Source organism: Siphateles boraxobius, unplaced genomic scaffold, assembly GCF_051911475.1.
Source record: "Siphateles boraxobius isolate OS27281-9 unplaced genomic scaffold, OSU_SipBor_1 25, whole genome shotgun sequence".
Taxonomy (NCBI): domain Eukaryota; kingdom Metazoa; phylum Chordata; class Actinopteri; order Cypriniformes; family Leuciscidae; genus Siphateles; species Siphateles boraxobius.
Genome location: NW_027508866.1, coordinates 25,103,183 through 25,127,340, shown reverse-complemented (window position 1 = coordinate 25,127,340; position 24,158 = coordinate 25,103,183). Strand labels below are relative to the sequence as shown.

Here is a 24,158-nt window from a genome sequence, read left to right as displayed (position 1 = left end):
TCATAGGTTTGGGAGTCAGGACAAATTCCACTGACTCAAGACATCCAACAACTGGCACTGGGAAAGTAACTCCAGAACATGTTTGGCACAAGGCATTGAAGCTGTTTATCACAGGACTGTGATAACGTATGCCTGATGTAAAATCTGAGCAGATATATAGTCCACTAATGGCTACAAACAAAGGAATGGAACGTTTAAATAACTTAAACCTGACTTTAAAAAAAATGACAATGAGGCTTGGGAACAATCAGTTCGTATGTTGTTACGAGTGCCTATCCACCTTCCTCTGAACACAGAAGTAGGCTGTCCTGTGAATGTGTGCGACACTTCCCATCTGTTAGCTGCTATAGAGAAATAACTACGAGAATAACAATGTGCAGCAACTATTTGCGCTACAAACCAGTGCGTTTATGATTTTGATAATAAATTAAAATATGATACCAAATAGTTTGCAGCAGACCAGCAAAAAAACGGACTGTTTTTGTGTGGCTAAAATAACTGGACGTGAATGACTCCAGAAGCACATCCGATCAGAGGTACATCCGATCTTGCATTAAAAATAAGGTGGATAAGTTATATCCAAGAAAGAGATCAAGGTTTTCACATTGATAATTGTTTTTATAACCCAAGAGACTGCTATATATTGCGGTAATCTATTATCATTGTAGCACTGACTTTACACTGCGTCACATTTTTTCCTATAAAATAAAATGTGTCAGTTATAACCCCTTGCGATATTCTAAAGCTTTCAAAAACAAGTGTCTAAATGAGACTACATAGGTTGTCTGGTACTACCTCTTAGCGTTTTTGATCATTTTCATAAAAATTTCATCCTGAGTCGACGCATCACATTTTTAGCTACTTGATATAATGTTAGTCCTTTTTAACCTTAGATGTTGGATTGTGATTGTCATTTCTGCAGTATTGTTATTTTTTTTATATATGTTTACTGGTTTGACAGTGGTGTCTATGTTTTTAGAGAATATGTTATGACAAGGGCGCGTAATGAATGACCACATGAATTTCCCCTTGTGGGATAATAAAGTTCACCTTGACCTTGATTTTATTCGGTAACGTTAGGCAGTTTTAATTTATATGCTGTTTATTGTTGACGATCGCGTTATTTTACATATGCACCTGCTCGTAGTAAAATCGCAGTAAAATCTGCATTTTACAGATCGCTCGTTTCTGCTACTTCTTTGCATGTGTTTTGATCTGGAGATACTGCACTTGTTCAGGAGACGTGTAATAGCGCCCCCTACCTTTTGAAAGTGAAAACGCGGAAAGCGGGAAAATCTAGTCCATGGCAGCAATGGTAACTTTCAAAGCCTCGTTGTGTTTATAATCACGCTCTTGCAAACTATTCCAACTCAAAGTTTGAGGGGAAATGGTTTTTAATAAAGACTGAGAGAGTCGGAAGCTTAATGATGATGTTGAAGTCATATGATCATTGGTCACAGAGCTCATTTTCTGCAATAATCCAAAAATCGTATTGTTTTTTGTTGTTGTTGAGGGAACCAGGGTGATGCTAATGTACGGATTGGCCCACAGAAACACATCATCACTGCAGCGCTCAATAGTGAATAATCTGAATCAGCAAGATAAGGACAACAACAAACTGCTGATAGGTACACAATAAATAAGAATATGAGAAAGTAGCACAGAAAAAAAACATAGCCTACATGATTTATTGTGGCTAAATAAGTATGAATCAAGTGCAATTCTTTTGACATTTCTTTCAGGCTTGTTCTTACACACACGAGCATTAAGTAGAGCAAGCAGTGAGTTTAACACAACAGAAGGAGGAAGAATGGTGTAATAAGTTAAAGATTACACAGGAAAAGCCATTAACTTGTTTGAATGTCACTGACCTGAATCAACATTTAAAAACAGTGTTGTTTTCATTCTGCTAAGAGGACCAATGAGTCAGTCATCACACTCTTAATTTACTAATGTATAAAACAGCAATACAGTATGCAAGAGAGATTGGCCACAGTGTTTATCACTAAGTAGTTGGTCTAATACCCATAACGTAACACATTTTATGGTATCATTCAGGAAAAAAATGTTTATTGTTATGTCACCATGTATCAATACAAAACAACAACTACACATTCAATATCCTTTTATGCACTGACAAACACTTACGCAGAGCCACTTCACACAACCAGCAACAAAGACACACAATCCTGTTTAAATGTCCTATTGTTACCAAGCTGCATTTATTTGAACAAAAATACAGTAAAAACAGTAATAGCTTGAAATGTTACAAATAGTTGTTTTCTATGTGAAGTGTAATTCATTCCTGTGATCAAAGCTGAGTTTTCAGCATCATTACTCCAGTCTCAGTGTCACATGATCCTTCAGAAATCATTCTAATGTGATGATTTGATGCTCAAGAAACATTTCTGGTGTTGAAAACCGTTGTGATGCTTCATATTTCTGTGGAAACGAGGATACATTCTATTTTCCAGGATTCTTTGATGAATAGAATGTTGAAAAAAAGAACATTTATTTGAAAGGGAAATCTTTTGTAACATTATCTCTTACCAGTAACTTTGATTAATTCAATGTGTCCGACTCCTTGACCAACAGAAGTGTTAAACCTCACTAAGCCCAAACTTTTGAACAACACATCTCTTTTGGGTTACGCCGACAGCATGCCGTCACTTCATCAGTCAGCACTGCTCTTTTCCCAGCATCACTCCAGCATTGAGTGTGTCCGCATGGATCGGGTTCCCTGATGACGCACTGCGAGATCTCTTCTTCTTATGGTGCTGTTTTCTGCTAAACACCTCGCCTTCTTCAGGACGGACACTGCGGCCCACTGGTTTCAACTTCTGCTGCTGTGTTTTGATTACAGACGCTTGGATTAGTGATGCGAGGGTTCAATAATGTTACAAAAACATATTTCCATTCCTCAAGCACGACCACCGACCGCAGAGCTCTTAACTGCTGTCAGGACTACGGCTTGGCAGTCGACGACATATTTCCTCTTTCTGATGTCTCTTTCTATGAGCAGAAGCAAAAGCTTGGGCTGATGCCATCCTGAATCTACTCGTTCATTGCAGTTTAACACATTTGTTTTCATCATATTGCAATTGCGATAAAATGGATAAAACTCACTTTTAATACCAGTCTTGCTCTGTCTGTTTGTACTAGTCAGCCTAGGGGTCACTTATTTAAATATGTTAACCAACAAGTGCATGGTATAAATCTTAACCAAAGTATATCAGCCATTTCTCCCATGCATTTTATGCAGAAATTATTTATTTTGTAATATTCCATTTGGTTTTTTGTTCCTTTCTTTAATCAAATGAAGCAGCACCACTGTTTTCAACATTGATAATAATCAGAAATGTCACTTGAGCATCAAATCATCATATTAAAATGATTTCTGAAGGATCATGTGACACTGAAGACTGGAGTAATGATGCTGAAAATTCAGCTTTGATCACAGGTATAAATTACAGTTAACAATATAATCACATAGAAAACAGCTATTTTAAATTGTAACAATATTTCACAATATTACGGTTGCATTTTTTGCTTTTTGTTGCATTTTTAATCAAATAAACACATTCAAAAACATTTAAAAATCTTACCAACCCCAAACTGTCCTCAATATCACTTCGTTCGGCTTTAGGTATAATGTATTTCTAATAATATATAATATTTCTGTAAGTCTAGTAAACCGCGCAGAACCAAAACTACTTCCTAAATATTACAGACAGGCATGTGGATTTAATAAAGGCTACAGCGGTTCTGCAGAACCAGAATGATCAAGATGTTACAACATGAGTATTTCTTCACACTAATTGACGAGGCCTTTCCCATGGTTAAATTGGCTGTTTCCAAAAGAATTAAAGGATCAGCTGCCTTAGCGCGTTTTTTTATGACGTACGCTTTGAAGATTTTCCTCTTGCCCTGGTCAACTGTGGATTAACAGACTGAACTCTGAGTAACTCTACAACCATGTCCAGTTCCTCTCCGTCCAGCTCATTTCACAGCTCAACAGCAGCGCTGCCGACGGGGGTTTGACCGAGAGCCATAAAACACGGCAATCAAACGCGTTTCTCTTTGTTTCAAAAATCAAGGCAAACCTGCTTTCTTTGAGTCAGGCCTTTTTTGATGGACTTAATGCTGATATTCTTCAGATGTCATGAACCTCATCAAGGTATAGCAGGATGGATCTCATGGAGAAAAAAAAAAAAAGTCCAGGTCATATTTCACCCCATAGTGGTAAACAAAATAAAATATATAGGGTCATTCCGTGTCAACTCAGGGGCCATTTCATGACAGCAGTTTCAAGTAAAAACAGAAAACTTTTGTGCGTTTTGGCCGTTCATTTAAACAACAACAGTGTTTTGGGAGCCTGAAAATGCGAAATTTTGAAAACGGGATTCAAAGCGCAAGTTTTTTTAAATAACAAAATAGTTATCGTTTCCATGTAAACAACAAAACCTTTGTGAAAACTGTGACATCATCCGCATGTGTATCGCCCGTTCAGTCTAGCGTTTCTTTACAAAGAAGCTTTCTTTTCTTTTCACCTGATATTTGGAGCCAAATTACAGGGGGATAAAATGACTTTAGAAAGATTGCAGCATCATTATTTTTTAGAGAGATCGGTAGGTCTATTAATAAAAAAAAAAAATTTAAATTACAAAAATATTCTTATTTTTAAGTGTTCATTTTTCTTTCATCCAAAAGCGATACTTTCAATATAAATAATCTTTTTAGGATTTTCTCCTCTCTTTATATTTTAGGAAGAGGATCCTGATATTAGGAGGGGGCCTGAGGCATCAAACAGTGTGAAAACCCCTGATGCAGAGTACAGCCTTACGCCGGCCCCTTTTGTTTTTAATGATTAACAGATTCATTCTGCATTAACATCCAAAGACTCAAAAGTGTAAACATGCAAATGGCTCAAAGGAAGCGGCATTAAAAGCTGAAAGTAACTTGACTATTTAAAATCACAAGCCCACTTCTTCTCAGTCTACATTGTTTGAAGCTGATTCAGTTGTCTGTGGGTTCAGGGACTCTTATTAGCAAGTGAATCAATTACCATGTCAATGGGCATGTTGAACATCTCCAACACCTTTTTGATGGTTGAAAGTGTGAGCCAAAAGAGATGAACCTCCTGTGGACAGGCAGAAACACAGCTGAAAGCGAGCAGCGTGAAGCCGTAGGCCGGCGAGGGCCCACCAGAACAAAAACTCATGCATTTCAACATGGACAGGGGCGCTTTGATTGTTTATATCGTCACAAAATGTAAACTGTATTGTTTACATCCCCCCCCCCATTCAACTTCCCTGAGTCTCCCGTTTTCTAAACACAAAAACGTGTTCAAGTGAACGAGTGTGTTCAAGTGTGAGGTGAAAACTGTGGCTGCTCACTTGCAGTCTTCAACAAATAGTTTGTGGCGATAGTTGCCAGGCTGATGAAGAAGAATCAGTCACGTGTTGTTGACGCACAGACACCTAATCAATGAGCCAAACACTTCCACTGCGCCCGGCCCACAGGCTCAAGAGCTGGGACAAAGCCTCGGCGCGGGGTGATAAAGGGGTCCCATCCCCCTTAAACCTCCAGACAAATGGCCAAAAGAGAGCAAATTCAAAACAGGAAATTTCAACATCTGTCACACTCCTCCCTGCAGTGAAGGAAATGAATTAACACGAAATCACTCTCAAAATATGCATCCGATTACCTACAGCCAATTTCAACAAACTAACCCATGTAAATGCATTATATCTGATTTAAAAGGGGAATAATAGAATTCTTATTTGTTAAAACAGGCACAGTGAATTACAGATCAAAGTGAAGCAAAGGTGCATTCAGTTAGAGATGCTTAGATTAAATGCACTTAAAAGGGATAGTTCGAACAAAATTTTTTAATTCGGTCATCAATTACTCACCCGAAACCTTCCAAAATTTCTTTATTCTGTTGAACACAAAAGAAGATATTTGAATAATATGGGTAACCAAACAGATGTGAGGCCCAGTGACCATAGTAGGAAAAAATTACTCAGAAGTCGATGAGGACCAGAAACTGCTTGGTTACCCATATTTTCCTTTTTCTTTTTTTATTGTGTTCAACAGATCAAAGAAATTTTGACATTTTGAAAGGTTTGGATCAACAAGAGGGTGAATAAATAAATGACAGAGTTTAAAATTTTGGGTGAACTATCCCTTTAATCTGCTTCCCTTACAGTATATTCAATAATTTTGCAGCAATATGAACACCATATTTAGGTGACAAGATAATAAATCCTCTCACATCTTCAGCAACAGGAACGGGTATTAAACTAACGTTACACGAAAAGCAAAAAAAAAACTTCTATTAATCATGCACACTCTTCAAATGATAAAATTCAGCAGACATTGCTTGCAATAGAATGTAATTAATGCGAGCATACAAATAGAAATCACGTTTATGAAAACTCAGAAAAAATTATAATAAAAGCACGAATTCTTACCTGCATGTGTAAAAGTTGCGAAGAAGATGAATATCGCCAGCAGACGAGTTAGAGTTGTAATCCTCAGTGTGTACATCCTTACAGGGAGCATTCCTCTGGAGCAGCGGGATTCCGGGATAAAGCCTCTCTCGCTCCACAAGTGAGGATGAAAGTTGAGTTTGCGCGTGCGAACAAAGCGCGTTTTCCCAAGCGCTCAAGTGTGCAGTGAATGAAACTGTTTATGACGGTTCGGTTGCGAAACAATAACGCGTTTCATCCCGCTCAGTCGAAAGGTGTTCGTCGAGCGCCGCGGATCCTGTTCAAGTGTCCCCAAAGTCTCCTAACACACCACAGTGAGCGAGTAACTCCAACTCCTAGTGACGTAGAATGGATCCGTCCCAAGGGAAAGAAGCGAATTTACCAATCCTACTACCGCAACGGCTCAGCTCATGAATATTAATTGACAAACGAAACCCTCAATTGATTTAGCTGAATAGCGAACTTCGATTGGCTCTTGAATATTAACGAGGTCCCGTGTCGCGACGCTCCACGAAGTTTTTTTAGGGAACGTCGGCATGAATTTCTAGCCATAGTAAGATTAGTGATTTGGGAATGAGAGTGAATGGAAGTTCGATCACCTGGGGAAAATACGACACCTGCCGGTGAAAGCAGTATGTTGATAAAAATTAGTGGACTTTCAAATTGTTACAAGAGCTGATTTCAAAATTGATAATAATATGAAATGTTTATTGAGCAGAAAATCAGCATATTAAACATGTAAAGCCTGAAGTATGAAATAATAGTCAGAAAATATTTTCGAAAATGGAGCAGGAGTTCGTAAAATCTAAAGGAGTGAAAAATCTGCCCAAACCGAGCAAAAATGGGCAAAAAGTCATGAAATTCTGATGCTTGTAATGCAAATCATAGCAACTATTACTAACCATAACAATATAAAAGTTATTCTTATGTTGACTTTATAAAAATCAGCAAAAAGACGTGAAGCACGAGCTAAAGGAGCACGTTTGTAGCCTACAATTATTCTGCAAGAACCTTTACTTGCTGAAAAAGTATGAACTATCAATCAGACAACAGAAGGACTTGGATTGAGTAAACCAGGCTTTTAGCTACGATTTGATCAGGTTGCTCATTTAGAGGCCTGACAAATTTGCAAATTAAACATGATTCAGCAGCTTTATAGGCTTCAGACTGATTGAATGAAGATGCTGAAAACGGAGCTTTACTAAATTACGTGCGTTACATAATCAGATTACCTTTTCAAGTAACTCAAAAAGTAGCGCAAGTTGCTGCAAACCTGCAATAATTAAATTACACGCATATATAATTTATGCATTTAATCTCACTTTATTAAACAATATCTTTTCTTCTGACCTTTGATGATCCAATTTAACCTTACGAAAAAGCAAAATTACTTCAGAGAAACATTACATTTTTGTTTATTTTTTTAAATTGCTGAAATAAGAGTGTTGAACTCTCTTCTGGTGTCACTGCACTTTTGGTGATTAAAAAAGAAGCAGGCAAGTCCAGCCCAGGTGTGAACAAGTAACGCATCACATTACTTTCCATTAAGTAATGCAATTGGTTACTTTTTTAGGGAGTAATGTAATATTGTAAATCATTACTTTTAAAAGTAGCTTTCCCCAATACTTATTACAGGAATAAATAATATTCTAAAATATGTTAAAATAGAAAAGTTATTTTAAATAGTTATAATTTCTTACTGTATTCTTGATCAAATAAATGCAGCCTTGGTGAGCAGAATTGACTTCTTTCAAAAAATGTTACAGACTTTTTCAAAAAGTTTTGAACAGTAGTGTATATTTCTGTAGGCTATATACATTTATTTTTGGAGATGAAAAAGATTATAAAAACCAATGCAACACGACTAATTTGTATAAAGGCTCAAACATGTTTTATTCCTGAATTTTGCTTGAAAACAAGTCATATTTTGACATGAAAACCACTGAATTAAATGTACTTTGATCATATTTGATATGTGTGTGAGCTTTTGATCCATTACACTCTGCACTGTAACCAGAAAGTAAAAAACAAACAAAAAACTGATTCCAAGAAAAAATAACGCATTATTTAATGTATGATTCCTCGAAGCAAGAGAAAAAATACAATTCGAATGCAGTGAATGAACATTTTTAAATGTGGTATAGAAGCAACTCTTTGGTCAAAGGTAACAAACAAAATGTAAACACTAGTGTATAACAAAAAGATACTAGTATTCCTTTTTATGGTACATTTATTGTTGATTAGTTAAGATCTCCCATCATTACTCAAGGCATTGAACGGATCATGAACAGGTTTGATGTGCACAGCAACTGCAAACAGCGTGAAGAACCAGCTCTGCATTTATTTCAACGTGAAATAAAGACTAAAATAATCCACAGTATCTGTACACATAAATATAATACAAACAGGTTAGCTCAAGTGTTGCGGAGGTTTTCAGGGTCAAAGGTCATCTAGCCACGACTCTCACTTCCATGTCTCTGCTGATCTCGTGTCGATGCGCGTGGTCATTTCAGCATCTTCACAGCTGCTTCTCCAATGCATTTCGCTGCTTTCTGGATGTCCTCCTGCGTCTGCTCCACGGTGACGACTACTCTAATGCTGAGGACACAGCAGATGTTCAGGTCAACACATCAGTTTCAGATCAGAACATCATTGCAAAGAGGTTTAACTGATGAGATCATTCCCAGCTGACCTTGGCGGTGGCAGGAATCGCTCTTCTTTGTCCAGGTATCGAGCCAAAGTGAGCGCGATCTGTCTCTCCAAACTCTACAGAAATCACCAAAACACAGATTATTTTACTCACACCGCATCAACTACACTTCCTCAAAGCCAACTTGAATTCAAAATCTACCTTTTTCAAAACTTTGTTTAATAAATGTCATATATATATACATATATATACCTGTATATATATAAAATGTAATGAGAAACTTGTTACATTTTGATTCATCACTGTATCTCTGCCCCTGAAATAATGATACTTTTCTGGTTATATAGCCATGGGTTAATAAATATCATAAAATGGACAATTCTAACTCTAAATTGTGATTGGATGAGCCACCTTCAAACGCCCACGTCATCACAAGTTGTAACCGTAAAAATCCAAAAATCAAACTATATGACTTGATGGAAGAATACATTTAATTATTTATTGAACATAAAATATGTATTTTATGATCACCAATACTGCTTTTATTGGATCAAAATACAGTAAAAACAGTAATATTATGAAATAACTATTATATCAAAATAATAATAATAATAATGCAATTTAAAATATCAGTTTTCTATGTGCATATATGGTAAAATGTAATTTATTCCTGTGATCAAAGCTGAATTTTCAGCATCATTACTCCAGTGTCACATGACCCTTCCGAAAACATTTTTGATTATTATTATTATTATCAGTGTTGAAAACAGTTGTGCTGCTGCTTCATGTTTTTGTGAATACATAACTGAGATACATTTCAGAATTATTTGATGAACAAATCTTTTGTAACATTATAAATCTCTTTACTGTCCCTTTCGTCCAATGTAATGCATCCTTGCTGAATAAAAGTATTAATAAAAGTATTTTATATTATTATTTAAACTTTTCAACGTTCATTTTGGTATCTAAAACTGCGAAATGCTTCATATTACAAAAGTAGAATGGGTTGCGAAACGCATTTATACGGACTGCTATGAGGTTACAGCGATGTTTTTTTCCATTATTACACAGGATTGAATACTTTCAACGATATGCTGATGATTGAGACTCATTTTGTCTGTGATTTGCTGGTTGAACGTACGTAATCGACGATTGTTCGGAGCAGCTTCAGGTCATTTGCTCTGGATCCTGTGCTGTTTTCCAGCTGTAGATGGAGAGCCGGAGCAAAAGACTCTCCCACCACCTTCAGTCCTGGAGTCCTGCAATAAACCCCAACATCATCACTCCAGACCAGCCAACAACACTAGTGCATTCGCTCAGTAAGAGCTTCTAATTCCTGGACATTTGGCATGTCGGCGTGCAGATATTATTGTTTCATTTTTCTAATGACAAGATTTATTTTCATGGAAAGAAGTAGGATTGACTTGCCCTTGCAGAGCTTTGTGGGCGTGTTTGCACTTCTCCCGAAGAACCCTGAAAATGCCTGTGAGAGAACATGAAAAACACTGCACTCAATGTGAGGGTTTGACAGAAACACGCTCAATTCAATTCAATTCACATGTACCTGTATAGAGCTTTTCACAATACACATCGTTTCAAAGCAGCTTTACAGAAAGTGCATGAGTCCATATTACAATGTGTTATCAGAGGTAACTGGATAAGTTATGCATTTCAGAAATTCGTTTCTCAGTTTAGCGATAAGTAGGACTTTTAATTTGACATATTTCAAAATAAGATTAAGTATAAAATAAAAGTACATACAATATAAATCTGTTTATTTTACTTTAAATGTTAATAGATTAATAGATTCATTCTCAAATTTTTTGTTGCTAATTATTTTAGTAAATATGTTAAATGAATATAAATTTAAATGCAGCAATTGTTTTGGACGGAGCCCCTAAAGGGACACTGCAGCGGAGATGGGAGGAAAAATATTAAGTCAATGCTTTTGCGCTCTCTTGAGAAACTTTATTTTTCTCCCAAAAACTTTTGAGCTCTTCGCGAGGGAATGCAAAGGTTCTCGGGAGAAACGCAAAACATTTGCAAGAGAACACAAAAGTATTGACAAGTAATTCTTATGTTAAAGTTATGGTTGTGCCATTTATGGTAGTGTTATTTACACTCTTTAAATGAAATAGTGTGATATTACATATTTTTGTCTTTATATCTGCCATCTGCTCTTTAAAATATCGGTATCTGCCATTAAAAATCAGTCGATCACAACTTGCCATAACGGTGATGCAGGAACGCACATTAAGTATATAAAACAGGACCCTGCGCTTGACACTCACAATTTGTCAGTTTGTTTGCGTATTTGCATAGAGTTTGTTTCCGCCTAAAAATATGTTACTAGAGCAAAAGATCCAGGAACAATGGGTAGTTAGTTTCTCCTGGCATGAGTCCGGCTGGAGCTCCACACACACACACACACACACACACACACACACACACACACACACACACACACACACACACACACACACACACACACACACACACACACACACACACACACACACACACACACACACACACACACACACACACACACACACACACACACACACACACACACACACACACACACACACTAAAGTGAGATGCTGGACTCACTCAACTCAAGTGTTGAACCAGTCTGAACACAGTCTCTCAACACTCATTCAAGTCAAACACCACTGACGGGCTCAGAGACACACAACTGCCCGAACACTCACTGATCAACACTATAAACATCATTATCTAATGGAGTAGTTAAAGGACCCGATATACTGACGAAGAAGTTGCTTTTTTGTTCTTCTCTTTGGGGTAAAGAGAAGTTGACCAGTGATGAACAAATAGCGAAGATCCAGACGAGCAGCGTTTAAATGATCAATATGTTAATACAGCTGCATGAGTTCCTCTCAATAACAAAATAGACACACAGCTAAAATTACAGCGTGAGAAAACAGCAGTTCAGAAAGCCTCTGATCTTAGTGATGTGGATGTTTGCAGCAGCTCTGAGATTCAGCTCTCTGGTCACGACAAGTTTATTTATATAGCACTTTATACAACAGATCGCTTTAAATCAGCAGCTTTACTGAATTAAAGATGAAAACAGTGTCAGTGTCACTTTTAGTTAGAATTACAACGATGTAATTTCCGACCTCGAGGGACTGAACAGAAGAAATGAACCGGAGAAGATTTGCACGTCAAAAAAGGCGGACCCTCAGAGCCACACCCACCTATTACATCATGGCAGCATCGGACCAATGGCAGCTCGAAGGCGTTTGCCAGCCGGAGAGAACTTTTCAAGAAAGTTCAATTTTGAAAACTGTTTCAAACTCCAAACGAACTTATTCAAAATGACATCACCAGTTCATTCCTCCATTTTGCTCGAAGTATACCTTGCCCTTAAGACTGTTTCTATACGGTTACTTCTGGAGCAAGTCAAAAAGAGCTGGGGATAATCTGGTGTTTCGACATGGCATGGTTCCCTCGTCAATGTAAGTCTATGGGATTTTCAGCCCTTTTAAAGTCCGCCAAGCAAAAGTCTGATCGTACTTAAGAGTTTTATTCAAGTGCCTGAACTAAATGATGTCTGTTTTTATGTCTGAGCGTCGCTGCATATGGTTTAGATCAGCTGATTATCAGAGGGTCTCTTTAAAGTCCAGCCAAATCAGTCACTAAAACAGTTAAAAGTTAAAAAGAAAGAAAAGAAATGGTTAGTCGTTATATAAAGGACGATGAAAAATCTTAATTCTGGTTGTGTATATATACATATATACAGTGGTGGTCAAAAACTATTAGAACAGTAAGGTTTTTTTAATGCTTTAAAAGAAGTCTCTTCTGCTCACGAAGGCTTCGTTTATTTGATCCAAAATACAGCAAAAACAGAAATAGTGTGAAATATTTTTACAATTTATTTTCTATTTGAATATATTTTAAATTGTTATTTATTCCTGTGATCGAAGCTGAATTTTCAGCATCATTACTTCAGTCTTCAGTGTCACATGACACATGACGCCTTCAGAAATCATTTTGATTTTGATCATGATGATTTGATGCTCAAGAAACATTTATTATTATTATTATGAATGTTGAAAGCAGTTGTGTACAATTTCTATTCAGGATTCTTTGATGAATAAAATTCAAAAGACAGCATTGACCCCAAGCCTTTGAACGGTAGTGTTAATGTTAAAAAAGCTTTCTATACTTACTCATCAAATAATCCTGAAAAAAATTTTTACACAACTGTTTTCAACATTGATAATAATAATAATTGTTTCTTGATCATCTAATCATCATATTAGACTGATTCCTGAAGGATCGTGTGAAACTGAAGACTGATGCTGAAAATTGAGCTTTACCAACACAGAAATAAATTGCATTTTAAAAATTATTAAAATAGAAACAGTTATTTTACAATATTCCCCAATCACAATATTACTATTTTTGCTTTCTTTTTGATCAAATAAATGAAGCCTTGGTGAGCAGAAGAGACTTCTTTTAAAACATTAAAAAATCTTACCGTTCTAATCATTTTGGCCACCACTGTATGTAGAGGTGTATCTAAAAGTATGTTCCCATCTAGCAAAAAAATGATGTACAAAATGGCTAGAGAAGATAAAATGCATGCTTTATTCAAGTAAATATTACCTGGATCTTCCTCCATGATGTTCAGGCCTTCGATAGCAGCCGCAGCCAGCATGGGTGGAAGAGACGCTGAGAAACAGTAGCCCTGACCTGACAGACGCTGACAACACAAAACAAACATTCATAATCAATTCACAACAGAAAATATTCATATTCAATTTAGAGTAGAATACTGGTGGGAAAATCTTTATTAGAAGCCAAGCAATGAAGGATCCATCTGGATTTGTGATTTTCGCAACCATTACAAAAACGAAGCTATACAACATTTCATCGCATTTAAACAAAACTTTGATTTGGACAGTGGAGACAGTGGCACCTGGTGGTTATTATTAATCATTAATATGCTTATAACTTTACAATTATAAATACGCTTTTAACCATCCCAGCAGAATCCAACAATACCACATTTATCAAGGTTGCCAATATTATTGGTTCATTTGAAAAAGACTGAAACTGCGGGATATTTGCCACACTTTGAAACTTAAGCATTTTTGGAACCAAAACTTGATAAATATGCTTTTAAAGATTCAGTTTTTTCCCCCACTGAACTCTTTCCTATCCCTTTAGGGAACAAAATCAATATTGCCCCATCTGTTTACTTGTCTGACATTTTTAACATTATAAATGTTTGTATATTTAATACATATAGTCAAACTTCACCAAAGTGGACTAAAAATTGAATGCTTGATCTTCACATCGAGCCACAGGTTATCACACTGAGTTATTGGGTTTTGAGTCTCGAGGGGCATTTTTTCAAAGTAACTGGGCAGTAAAAGTGTACGAAAATCTGCAAACAGCCCAGATTGTTGATGCTCCATATGCATTTCAGTAGAGTGTGTGGATTCACTTCCTTCACATCATTAAAGGGAAGAACGAATCTGATATGATCCGTGTGATTCGCAAGCCATGTTATACGACAGTCAAATAGGAAAGGAAAAGAATAAATGACTATATGACGGTAAAATCAAACCTCATAAATACAGAGGATGGCAAAATGCATCATATGGTAACAAGTGGAATGATGTCATAGCAAAAGATTGATTTCTGTCAATTATCAACCAGATACTTTAAAGAAACAGTGTTAGAAACTCCCATCTCATAAGGATCTGGATCACATATCAAAGAGATTCGGTCACATGAGGATAATCCCACACGTTCGTCCAGATTTTAAAAAGCATATGTATAGAATTACAGTTTTATCTTCAGAATATAAAAACCATATGTACAGAAATATACATCAAAAGAAGCCTCTTTTGCTCATTCAAAAAATAACCAGAAGGCTAAATCTTTTGGATTCGCAGCACCAAACAGCTAAGAGTATGTACAACATACAGTTCCCTAATAAAACTCTTTGCTTACTGAACACAAAGACAAAACCAACGTCAAATATTGAAAATACAGATTCTTTTCGGCTGTCACTATTTGCTGTAAACACATTTCCCATGCGCTAATATACACACCGAGTCAAAATGATTGTGTGTGGAAAAATGGACAGCAAGCCAGAGATGATGTAAACAGACATTAGACTGAAGCCAGGTATTATGCCTTCAGCCTTTCATTCAAAGTCGGATGTGGAATATTCCTCCGTGATATCGTCGGCTTCAGACAATGAAGGTGCTCCACTGCGCTACCATCAGCTTTACAGGAGTTTGACTATCAACAAAGAAGTTTCCAGGGATACACAATTTTGTGGAAATCTATCAGACATGCAGGATCTTGAGGTGCGCTTCAAGTGGCGTACTTATGCACTATTCTATACCGTTTTATTGTAGAAATATCCTGATTAGTGTGTTCACACTGAAAATCCCAAATAGAACGAGTGCACTTTAAACACCCGGATAATCATTACATCCGTGTGGAAATGTTGGACTCTTCATGGTCTCAACTGACGCAGCTATAATCACGTAGTGAATTGGGGTGGGGGGTAGATGCACTTTAATGGTGAATAGATGCCCTTTTATCACAGATAGATGCACTTTTATCACAGATAGATGCCCTTTTATCACAGATAGATGCACTTTTATCACAGATAGATGCCCTTTTATCACAGATAGATGCACTTTTATCCAGATAGATACACTTTTATCACAGATAGATACACTTTTATCATGGATAAATGCACTTTTATCACGGATATATGCACTTTTATGATGGATAGATGCACTTTTATTACGGATGGACGCACTTTTATAATGGATAAATGCAATTTTATGGACTTCAAAACATAAACAGCCATTCACCGCCATTATAAAGCTTGGAAGAGCCAGGACATTTTTAATATAACTCCGATTGTATTCGTCTGAAAGAAGAATGTCATAAACAACCAGGATGACTTGTGGGTGAGTAAATCATGGGCTGATTTTAATTTTTGGGTGAACTATCCCTAGTACTTGGTGCATCAGTTGTTTGGGACGCAACCTTGAAGATTCTGACTTTCTGAGTTGAATGGAACAATAGACATTATGCTGAATATTGTGATAATGTGCCAATTTAAAAAGTAAGTTTGATGGTGCAGATCAGTTGTTATTTTGTAGTCATACCTGATGATCAATAACGAATGATCGTCCACAGCAGAAACCTCCGATGGATGCCAACGCATTCTCCATGTTGGCACTTATGAGGTCAATATCATCAATCTGAAATTAAAACAAACATCATTATTTTTCAGCTGAGCACCTAGAACTGTAGAAAAGTGTACTGTTTATTCTAGACATTACGTACGTTGACCCCAAAATGCTCTGTGACTCCTCTTCCATGTTCTCCAAGCACCCCAAAAGACATGCTCTCCTCCAGAAAGATCCGTACTTTATATTTGTACTTCAGTTTTACCTGGAAGAAAAGATGCATCCATTAAAAACACCAGCTTGTGTGGAAAAATGCAACCAGAGCAATGTAATAGTAGCAGTGGTATGCAGAAGTTTAATATTTATGGTTAGGTGTTTGTTCAAATCCCATAAAAGTTATAAACAGTAATAGAAGAGGTATACAGAGCATTCAGAAAGATAATTGGATCCTTTTCTTTTTCTTTTAATACTTCTTATGTTGCAGCCTTATGATGAAATGCTTTATTTAAATGCTTTTTAATAATCTGCACCCCATTTGATATATTTCAGTTTTATCTTTCTATCACAAATCTGTTTATTTGTCGTTATGGAGAAAGGAGTGCAGATTTATGTGAAAAAATCATAAAGGTGAAAAGAGAAAAAGTGTGTGTGGGGGGAAAAGCTGAATTATTCTCTGAATGCGCTGCAGGTTAAATGATCTTACCAGTTCAGGCAGTGGACAGATATCTGCAGTGTTGATATAGAGACCCTCAACTAAAATGAACCGTCTGATTACTCTCGCCTTACGTGGATTCTGAAATTAAAAAACATAACTATGAATGAACTAGCATGTCTCTTTCAATATATGTTCTGAGTGAATGTAGACTGTTGCTAAGGTCTTTTGAGTGGTTGTTAGGGTGGATAGATGAATATATGTACTATATATATATACATACCGGTATGTACTATATATATGTGTGTGTGTGTGTGTGTGTGTGTGTGTGTGTGTGTGTGTGTGTGTGTGTGTGTGTGTGTGTGTGTGTGTATAATATGTACTATCGGTGCATGTTCTATTAAAAAATATTTTATTTTTTATCCTTTATCAAAAAGTAAAAAATCACTCTATTTCAAATAAAAATTCTGTTGACAAACTTTTCACTATCCAGTCAAATCCCAATTGTTAAAATCGTTTACACATTAGGGCTGCACGATTTGGGGAAAATTACATAATGTGATTATTGAAGTCAATATTGCGATTTGTGATATAATAAACAAATGGTTTCATGAGTCAACTTGCTTGGTTCTCAAGGAAAATGCACACACAGATTAGTGATAATTCTGAAATGTTTATATCTCAACTCAAACTAGCAACAAAAACTAAATGATTGATAACACCTATAATGATCAATAAGCCATTGATGTCTGGATAAAAATATAAATATTAAAATATTCATATAAATCGCAGCATTTTGAGTCATATAATCGCATAGGCTTGACATTGCGATTGCGATATGATTAATCATGCAGCACTATTACACATCAATTCAATGTGTCCTTGTTACAGTGTATTTATGTGCTGCGTAATACTAATTAACAACATGTATTTGCTATAGGTTTAGGGTTAGTTGGTTGTAATTATGCATAATTTACTGTTATTACTATAGGAAGTAAATGTAACGTGTGTAACAAGGACACAGTAAAAGAAAGTGATACCTTAAAGTTGCAGTAATTTCTGAGAAACGCTGTTGAACATTTAAAACAACACATAAACAAACAATTTTGTGAATATATGTTTGATGTCTCTTCTGTGTGTGTGTGTGCTGAAAAAATATGTTTCTCAGAAATCGCTTACTGCACCTTTAAAATCAAGTCTACATTATTTAATACTGCTTTACCAGGAAACAGGTCACGAACACCATTTTATGCTTTAGTTATTGAATTTCTTTTCATGTCACCTGGTCAAATCCCTCCTCACCTTCTGATCTTCAATCTCTTGCTCCTTCAGAAGGCGCTCTAGGTCCTCCATATCGTTGTGTTTGAAGTATTTGATGAAGCTGCGTGAAGCCTGGAGGCCTTTCTGAATGGAGAAACAGGCCGCTTCGTCGCTGAGAACACCAGAGACACACACAAATCAGGATCCGCTTTATCATCTCTAAAGATGTTCCCGTTTCACTACAGATGATCAGCTGTGGATGCGAACTTACACAAAGATGATGTCTCCTCTCTTGGAGTAAGCTGGAATGGCACTGGCGATGGTGGCGAAGCCATACGAGTAGATGATGGCCTCCTCTGTTCTCATGAACTTTGCCAAGCGCTCCTCCAACTCCAGATGAACATCTGCAGAACATTTACATGCTTTAAACTGGCACAGTATCATCAGACAGACAGACAGAAACCTGGTGATAAATCCACCCACCGAAGGTCCCATAGAATCCTCTCGGTCCACATGTTCCCACGCCGTATTTTTTTAGTGATGTCAGTGCCTTCAACTGAAAACAGATTAATGATACCGTAAAACGCAGTGGATTAATGCTTTTGTTGAAGTACGATAAGATTTTAATCACAAACAGAGTTCCGTAATGACCAAGAATATCAAAATCTTTATACTGGCCAATTTATTTACATGAATTCTTCAAGGTGAATAATAAAAATTAAAAAAATGGCCCCATTTCCTAACGTTAATTTTGTTAAAGAAAAGTATAAAGAAAAATGTTAGTTGACGACCTTTCATGACTAAAACGAGACGATGATGAGACGACACCAACGTCATTAGATGATAACTATTATTACATTCAAAAAATAGAAACTTTACCAAAATCTTGCATTGGTTTTGGTCTAAAAAAAAAAGGACAAAAACAAATATAATAGCAAGGAGGCTTTAAATTGATGAAGAAATACATTTAAGACATTTATATTATTACAAAAAAATTATAGAACAAATAAATGCTGTTCTCACAACTGTTTTCAAAATTGATAATAATCAGAAATGTTTTATCATATTAGATGATTTCTGAAAGATCATATGAGTAATGATGCTGAACATTCAGCTTTGATCACAGGACTAAATTACATTTTACAAAATATCCACATAGAAAACAGCATCAATGGTAATCATTTTTGTCAATATTACTGTTTCTACTGTATTTTTGATCAGATAAAAGCAGCCATGGTGAGTCGTAAGTCATTTACAGTAAGTGTAAGTGCCATGTTAACTACGCCTTCCCAATCAAGATGTATTTAGCACAGGTTTTGTACTCCTTTTCTAAGGTCAAATTCAAGCACTTTCAAAGTCTAATTTAAAGCTTTTTCCAGCACCTTACACCACCGTAAATTACATACCAATACATAGTCAACATTATTATTTAGTGTTTTTATCGCATTAAAAGAGATAATGCTATAAACAGACAAAATTGTGTTTCGTAATAGCAGAAGGATCAGATATTTAAGCAAATCACAAGTTTTATTTTTCAAAATGTATCACTTTTCAAGTAGATAATGCCTATAAATAATACTTTTCATTATATTAAAGGGATAGTTCACCCAAAAATGAAAATTCTGTCAGTATTTACTCACCCTCATGTTGTTCCAACCCCCTAAGACCTTCGTTCATCTTCGGAACACGAATTAAGATATTTTTGATGAAATCTGAGAGCTGGATCACTCCTCCATACTAGTCCATTGGCTCCTTGAGGGATTGAACTTGCAGGCCTCGAAAACTTAATAGTCCAAGTGACTACAGTGGCTCAATCTTAAGTTTATCAAGCGATGAGAATACTTTTTGTGTGCAAAAACAAACAAAAATAACGACTTTATTTCAACTATTCATTTCCTTCTCTGTGGGCCTCTAGTCAGTTAACGTAGTCTGATTTCTTAGAGCTACGTCACACGTAGGCTCACTATTGGCCGACACTGGTCATGTGTGTGATGCGTGTATTGTACAACAACAGAAGCTTACGAGTGATCCAGCTGTCAGATTTCATCAAAAATATCTTAATTTGTGTTCCGAAGATGAACTAAGGTCTTACGGGGTTGGAACATGAGGGTGAGTAAATACTGACAGAATTTTCATTTTTGGGTGAACTATCCCTTTAATGTCCAAATATTGCTTCCCAGATAATGTGATTTTCAGGCTATAAAACTGAAGAAATTTCAAGGGCTGAAAATATGAAGACATAGGATTTAAACAGAAATATTTAACAGGGCTTGGTTTTGGGACACATTCTAGATATAGACAAGGTTTGAACAAAATCTGAGATAGTACAACAATAACCTGTAATTCAATCTTAACCCAGAAGACTTTATTTCAATGGCTTACGCCGCGCGAGGACGTTTTGTTGCCGAGTCGACCAAAGCGGAGCGCAGCATAGGCGAACTCCCTCGCACGACGCGTTCGAAGTTAAAAATAGTTAAACTTTTGGCGCTGCGCTCTGTGACGATTACCTGCGCGGCCAAAAAAACGGGGCATCCAAACAAGCCGGAAATCAAAATGCAAAACTCTGCCTATTTTTACTCTGGCCGGCGTACCGCAAATCGCTCTGTATCTGAAGGGCTAAATTATATTTCTCCATTTAATAAATAAACTATTCAGTCAGACAGGTATTTGTTGTGAAAGAAAAACAGTTACAATTTCAAGAATTTTAAAGCATTTTATCCAAAATGTAAGCACTTTTCAAACGTTGAAAACACAACATCAAAATTCAAGCATTTCAAGCACCCGTACGAACCTTGTTAGCATTAACGATCAAACCGCACATCAAAATCAGGAACAGCTACTATGACTGTAAATGTGAAGAATGGAAAAGCACTTGGACTAGCGCCTGTGCTGCTACAAACCTTCACACGCTCGTTGTCCAGCAGACCCAAGAAGTTAAATGAGGCGAAGTTAATGCACTCTTTCCCATTTACGATGATTTTGTGGCTTGGAGGGCTGTAAAAGAAAAACACAGCCTCAGTCAGGATCATTTACGCAGTAATTATTATTCCATATGGGGGCAGACAGAGCTGTGATGGAGGGAGACATGTTAATTTGAACATTGTTTCAAGTAAGAAATGACTCGCTGACTGCACACACACAAGACGTACCCTGTGACCACATCGTAATGAAGGGAAGGATGATCTTTGGATACGGGAGTAACCAGCGGCTCAGGCTGCCACTCTTCAATTAACTCCTCTTTCTCCTGAAACACACGAATAAAGGACACAAACAAATGCTTATACAAATCAAGATACATTTCCTGTCTTGAAGTTAAATTACCATTACCAGTATAACAATACTGTCATTTCATTTTACACATTTCTAAATTGTCTTAAGTGCAAACGGTTGCTCAGGTAGGTCAAAATACACGTGAGGAAAAGCGTTAGGGTAATATAACATCAGAAATCAGACATTCACATTCGGATGGATTAGATTTCTCAGAGGACCGTTGAGCTCGCCGAAAAACAGTAGGTTTTTGATCTGTGTGAGAAAAACACAGACTTGGCAGATTCGGACGGGATCAAAATCACAAAATACATATGTGAAAATTTTATTTCCCCCCTGTCCGAATAGGGCTTATGTTGTGTTTTGATCTTATGCAGTTTTTAAATTGAATAAAAATCAATTATAGTTAACAAACAGCAACTGTATTATTCACATTAATACTTAAACTTAAATTTGTAGTATTTTATTAATGGTTATTAAAAAGAAATCTGATAGATCATGGCAGTTCGTTTCTTTAAATGGATATACAATTAGCAAAATACGTCATATTTCATATTTTTCAGTAAAACACAAAAGTTTGGGGTCAGTACAAGTTTTTTTTATTAATATATGCATTAAATTGACAGTAAGCGACAGTAAAGGTATTAATAACCTTCTATTCTTTAAAAAAATCCTCAAACATTTACATAGAAATATTAATCAGCGCAACTGTTTTCAACACTGATAATAATCAGAAATGTTTCATCATATCAGAATGATTTCTGAAGGATCATGTGACACTGAAGACTAGAGTAATGATGCTGAAAATTCAGCTTTGATTACAGGAATAAATTACATATATATTCACAGAAAACAAATATTTTAAATGGTAATAATATTTCACAATATAACTGTTTTCACTGTATTTAAAAAAAAATTGCAGTCTTGGTGAGCAGAAGAGACTTTCAAAATCAAAATCAAAAAATCATACTAGCCACAATCTTTTGAACGATGGTGAACAATAAGCTTGCCTGAATACCAAATACCCACAGAAATACAGAAATCATCCTTCAGCTAACATTGAACCAGTGTCTGATTGATGTGCAGAATGGATTGCTCACCTTTTCTGTGAGGTCTGATCTCTCCTGAAGTTTATATGTTTTGGAAAACAGCAGTCTGATAATCCACAAAATGAGAATACCTTCTAAAATCAAATGATATGCTGGTGCCTAGAGGACAAATCAACATTATTACGAAACGAACTGCATCACTTCCTCATCTGATTGAACACATTCATTAGACATGTATAATGGTATAATGGTGATAAATGAACATTTGGGATGCACATCATTTATTATGTTTTCATCATTCATCAGATGAATTTACACCATAAAATAAATGCAATGCTTTCCAGATGAAGCACTCCATGTAAGACATTCTAAAGATGAATGTGTGCTTGCTTGGCAAGATAATGGTTTATTCTACTTATTAATATTAGAAGAGTCTTATTAACATCGGTGTCTTGTTTTATAACAGTATAACTCGTCCTATAACAGCAGCAGTTGAAAGTTTTATATAACTTGCAATGAGTTGCGCAATGAAGTGATTATACCACTTACACTAAATATACCACTTGTCTTATACCACTAAATATTATATTTTATCGTCGATTATTCCTTTATTTCTCCAGTTCCAGATTCAGAATAAACAGCACAAAATCCATTAAAACATTTGCCACGATTTACACGTAAATACATTTGTTGTTTTTACTAACGTTACAATAACTTGGAATCAACCACAACATGACAGGGCGATGCTGAAAGCTTCTTATTTATATTTTTTTATGAGAGCTCATATTAATGTCATACTTTTAGTGTATTAACAGTAAGGGTAATAACTTTTTGACGGGGTAACGTTACTGTAGTAAATTCAGGTGAAGATGAGTGAGTCTCACCTGTCTGACTGTTAAACACTTCCTGGAGTTACAACACTGAAGATAATGTGTGTGAAATATAGACCAATTCAATCATATGGGCGGCGCTGTTTAGCCGAACACACGCAAAAAGTCTGTCGATATTTACGAAAATTACAAAATAAATAATAAAAGCAGAAAGTTTGTAGTTACCTCATAGAAAGCTTGCACCATCTCCACCAACACCCACTGTTGCCCCGACGCCATTTTGACTGAGTCATGTGACTGAGTGCCCGTTCCTGATTCATGTGAGGCGCCATCGCGTGGAGATCACGCGCTGGTGCCTTTTTCCTGTTTTTTTTTTAAATATATATGTATATACTGTATATATGCTGTCAATCACTAACATAGGATATCAGAATTTAACCACAGTGTCGATGTTTTATAACATCATTGTAGCAATACGGTTATTATAAACGCTCTCTTTGTTCTGTCTCTTTCCTACAGAGAATGGGGAGTTACGTCACGATCTTTTGGTCTTCTTTATTTGGGACAAAGCATGAGAAATGCGAAACAAATTTTGTTTTGGAAAGAATTACGGCGAACATTTCTACCTGCCAATTTTGCGGACTAGAAAAATAAACAGTTTTGCAATTGTGCATGAATGATAGACATTTGTTTATTTGATGCACTTTTAGGCAGAATCAGTTTTAGGCCTTGGCTATGTGAAGAACAGCTTATGCAATTA

The 24,158-nt window shown here is 36.2% G+C and overlaps 2 protein-coding genes across 3 annotated transcripts in view; both read right to left on the bottom strand.

Annotated features, from left to right (window-relative positions):
* Window positions 1–7,046, bottom strand: part of ror2 (receptor tyrosine kinase-like orphan receptor 2) — a 97,071-nt gene extending 90,025 nt beyond the window's left edge. The window contains exon 1 of the mRNA XM_077243318.1: window positions 6,477–7,046. Coding sequence (XP_077099433.1) covers window positions 6,477–6,567 — 91 coding nt within the window. The 5' untranslated portion in view covers window positions 6,568–7,046. The remainder of the gene's footprint in view (window positions 1–6,476) is intronic.
* A 1,316-nt stretch (window positions 7,047–8,362) lies between these two features.
* sptlc1 (serine palmitoyltransferase, long chain base subunit 1) lies at window positions 8,363–23,723 on the bottom strand. Of its 2 annotated transcripts, none has more exons than XM_077243303.1 (15): window positions 23,624–23,723; window positions 22,620–22,727; window positions 21,402–21,496; window positions 21,153–21,246; window positions 18,736–18,808; window positions 18,524–18,656; window positions 18,295–18,424; window positions 17,044–17,133; window positions 16,498–16,605; window positions 16,317–16,412; window positions 13,780–13,876; window positions 10,573–10,627; window positions 10,286–10,403; window positions 9,187–9,260; window positions 8,363–9,092 (listed from the first exon to the last, which is right to left on the bottom strand). In XM_077243303.1, exons 1-15 carry the CDS (start codon window positions 23,675–23,677, stop codon window positions 8,999–9,001), a joined length of 1,419 nt encoding a protein of 472 aa, XP_077099418.1. In that variant the 5' UTR covers window positions 23,678–23,723; the 3' UTR covers window positions 8,363–8,998. The 2 variants fall into 2 exon arrangements, with proteins under 2 accessions (XP_077099418.1, XP_077099419.1); XM_077243304.1 differs by lacking the exon at window positions 23,624–23,723 and adding an exon at window positions 23,453–23,534.
* Between the last annotated feature and the right edge of the window lie 435 nt (window positions 23,724–24,158).